The 4,050-nt window shown below is 36.3% G+C and overlaps 1 protein-coding gene across 2 annotated transcripts in view; it reads right to left on the bottom strand.

Moving 5' to 3' along the window:
- The window catches only part of LOC103277261 (probable ubiquitin carboxyl-terminal hydrolase FAF-X), a 37,227-nt gene that overhangs the window by 22,197 nt on the left and 10,980 nt on the right, over positions 1-4,050 (bottom strand). For both annotated transcript variants that reach the window (XM_021707348.1, XM_021707349.1), the window contains one exon: positions 2,415-2,588. In XM_021707348.1, coding sequence (XP_021563023.1) covers positions 2,415-2,588 — 174 coding nt within the window. The remainder of the gene's footprint in view (positions 1-2,414; positions 2,589-4,050) is intronic.

Raw genomic sequence — 4,050 nt, 5'->3', positions numbered from 1 at the left:
TTGCGGTGCCCGGGAGTGGCCACTGCACTCCAGTCTGGGCGACAGAGTGAGACTCCAACTCAAAAAAAAAAAAAAAAATTCATTCATTCAACAAATATATTGAGAGTGCTTTCCACGTGTAAAGCACTGTGGAATGCCCAATGTTTAAGTTAGTCCCTCATTTAGGGAATATTACACTTAGCAAGGAAAAAAGGCACACAAAGGCACTTATAAATTGTCACTATATAATCAGGGAACAGTCCACAGAGGAAAAAAGGAAGTTAGAGCTTAGACTCCACTTAAAAAGTAGGAAATTTTAAGACTAGAAGTCAGCAAAGTCTTTCTGCGAAGGGCCAGAAAGTACATCTTTTAGGTTTTGTGGGGTGTATGGTTTCTGTGGCAACTACAGGTGCTCCTCAACTTACCAAGTGGTCACTACATCCAGATAAACCCATTTTGAGTTGAAAATATCTTAAGATGAAAACACATTTAATACACCCAACCTACTGAACATCAGGGCTTAGCCTAGCCTACATTAAAAGTGCTCAAAACATTTACATTAGCCTACAGTTGGGCAAAATCTAACACAAAGACCATTTCATAATTAAGTGTTGAATATCTCATGGAATTTATTGACTATTGCACTGGCAGTGAAAAATAGAATGGCTGCCCGGGTACTCCCACGCATATCGCTTTTATATCATTGGAAAGTCAAATAATCGCCAAGTTGAACCACTGTAGTCAGGGAACCTCTGCACTCACTTCTGCCCCTGCAGCAAAAGCAGGCAGATAGTGAATACAAGAGTGGGCTGTTCCAATGAAAATTTACAAAATCAGGCAATGGGCTGATTTGGCCCATGATCTAGAGTTTGTTGATCCCTGCCCTATATAGACAGACTTGAGACTCTCATGTTAAAACTTTATGGCATGTAACAAAAACAAGATGAATTTAGTTGTTGATCAGGTACTAGGCATCTGACTTCAAGACCATGATCTTTTCACATTTCCAACTGCCAAAGAAAACCAATAATTTCAAATTATTTAGAAAACTGTCTAAAACAAACTGGTAAGGACTGACACGAACAGATGACCAGTAAATTGGCTATCTTATAATCAAAAGCAAGAGGTTAAATTTTTATTTTATTGTTTACCTAATGTAAAAGGTCTTTCAAAAGGACCCAAAGTTGCCCAGGCTAAGTGAACAGGTATATGCCCTAATTCTGAATGAATGTTAAGATTATACCCTGATAGAAATTTCTCATTATTACCTCTTCCCTAATAATTTCCTCATCTCATATTCAAAACCAAAGTATCTTTACCAGTCACAGGCACACTCAATCCATGACTGTATTTAATAGTTTGGCTTGTAAAAAATACCATTTTACTGATAGCTTGCTGAAAAGGGATTGCAAACCAACATTAATTGAAAATCAACAAGGCAAATCCTTTCAAAGTAAAACTTCTATGTAACTGGTATAAATGCATATTTATCAGTAATGAACTGATTATTTAACTATGTCCAACAGAAGCCCTTAATCAATTTTCTTACCACTGAGCTCAGCCAATTTTCTTAAGTCAAACAATTTATTTTTCAACTCTTTTGAGTTGGGTGTCTCACTCTGTCGCCCAGGTTAGAATGCAAAGGCTCACCACAGCCTAGACCTTCTGGGCTCAGGTGATCCTGTCTCAGTCTCCCAAGTAGCTGGCACTGCAGGTGGCAACATCGTGTCCCACTGATTTTCTGATTTGTGTTTGTAGAGATGAGGCTCACTACCATTGTCCAGGCTGGTCTTGAACTCCTGAGCTCAAGCAATCCTTTTGCCTCGGCCACCCAAAGTGTTGAGATTACAGGCATGAGCCACCACACGTGGCCATCAACTCCTGCTATAAATGTTTTGTATGCAAACATACCTTAAGAATAATGATAATAATCAACACTATTTTAAAAGTCATTATCTTATTTGTATAGGAAATACTACTCTAGGTCTGTCATCTTCTAAACTTAATATCTTTATAGTATTATAATTACATACTAAGATAAAGAGCAAATTTATAAGTAATATAAGTAATGTTACATCTTATAACAAATTTAAGTAGCTATATGGGAAAAGTCATTTTATTTCCCCAGAAATAATCTTACGTAAAAGAACCTAAGAATATAAAGTTGTGAGAGATTAGGCAGAGTAGAAGGAAACAAAGTTACTTGACAAAAATAAAAACCCACACAAAAAAGCCCCACAGAGTGGGTATGCACAGTACATAAAGCAGCTATAAACATCCATATGCAGGTTTTTATGTGGGCATTAAGTTTTCAGCTCCTTTGTATTCAGTAATCAGTGCATATTCTACTTTTGCATTAAGTTCTAGTACACATTTTATTTTTGTTCATATATACATAATACAGCATAATGCTTCAATACGTAATTAGCACTTACCTATGCGGGCAGCCTTGGCAAATCTTCTGATCAGCAAACGAACCCCCTAAGACTTTACTTAGCATAGCTGGATGTCCCAAGGCTTTTAAAGCTTCATCTAAACTATCCACCAATGAATTAAAAAATTCTAAAGCATCGTGTTGTTCACGTAGGTTAACAGGCTCACCCCAAAGCCTAAGAAATGAATGGAATAAAACACGTAATATGTGGCATTCACAGAACAATATGTGTATTTTTCAGAGGAAACAAAGCAACACAACCATAAATGACAGTACATCAACAGATGTTATTCAACTATTTGAAGAAAAATAAATAAATAAATAAATAATGCATTTTACATATACGGTGTAGTAGGGAAAGACAGAGATGCTCACAGTAAAACTGGTACTCAGTGGTAAAGTACTGCCATGTAACATGATAGATAATATGGCTCTAAGAAGGATGGTAGCTTCAGGTAATATGGCACATGTATGCATATTAAATTCAACTGAAAATGCTATTAAGATGGTGTGGTGAATCTTACTCTTATGTGGATGTTATATAATTATTTTATTCCTTTTATTTTGTTTAAATTGTGGTTTACAGATAGTGAAAAGATCCTATCTATCTATTCTTAATTAAACCGATCTTTCTAAGTGAAAAGTTGGAGTTACAAGTCTAGTTAATCTCTTTTGAGTAATCTAAGAGGATTTAAGTTAGGCTAATCAATTCTAAGAAAACAATCACTTGTGTGTACCATAAAAAAAGAACTGATACTGCTAAAACCCAGGCACTGCTGGAAACTATCAATGACATCTGATTTAGAGTAATACATAGAGAATACAAGTGTATTTGTTCCAAGTTGAGAAATGACATTGAAAATATGCCAGAAGAATTGTCTTTAATAAAAACTCATTGAAAACCTCTTCTATGTAGAAAATAAGACCAATTATATTTTAGACAAATAAAAATTTGCATATAGTCATGTTTAAAATCAGATACATTATTTACTAAATATCAATGCTGTTACCAGAAATGAGGCAAGTCTGTTCTATTTACTTTCAAACTATACTCAACTCCCCATACTTTCAAATACGTAATCAACTTACCAAATTACTAATTTCTAAAGGGAAAAAGTACACTTTACAATGTTAAAACACCAAGGAACCAAAGTTAATATCACTAATAATTAAGCAAATGGATAGCACCTGCCTCCCAATGTAATGCAGTGAGAAGCATACAATAAACATCATGTCTGTAGTTTAGTTGTGCCCCCTCCTCCCAAATTTAATCGAAATCCAATCATGAGGAAAGAATCACACAAATCAAGATGACATTCTGCAAAACAATGGGCCTGAATTCTTCAAACAAATTCTTTTGATTCCTTCCTGGATACCAGATTGTAATTAAAAAAAAAAAAAAAAAAAGTAAGTTGGCTCAGTGGCTCAGCCTGTAATCCTTTGGGAGGCTGAGGTGAGTGGATTGCCTGAGCCTGCGGGTTTGAGACCCGCCTGGGCAGGCGAGACCTCATCTCTACAATAAATCAAAAAAATTAGCCGAGTGTCCTAGCGCATGCCTGTAGTTCCAGCTACTTGGAAGGCTGAGGCGGAAGGATCGCCTGAGCCCAGCAGGTCGAGGCTGTGGTGGCCGGGAGCGG

This window comes from Carlito syrichta, unplaced genomic scaffold (assembly GCF_000164805.1).
Source record: "Carlito syrichta isolate Samal-C Ts95f unplaced genomic scaffold, Tarsius_syrichta-2.0.1 Scaffold316822, whole genome shotgun sequence".
NCBI lineage: Eukaryota > Metazoa > Chordata > Mammalia > Primates > Tarsiidae > Carlito > Carlito syrichta.
Note: the sequence above shows the minus strand (reverse complement) of the source record. Positions and strands in the feature narration are given on the sequence as shown.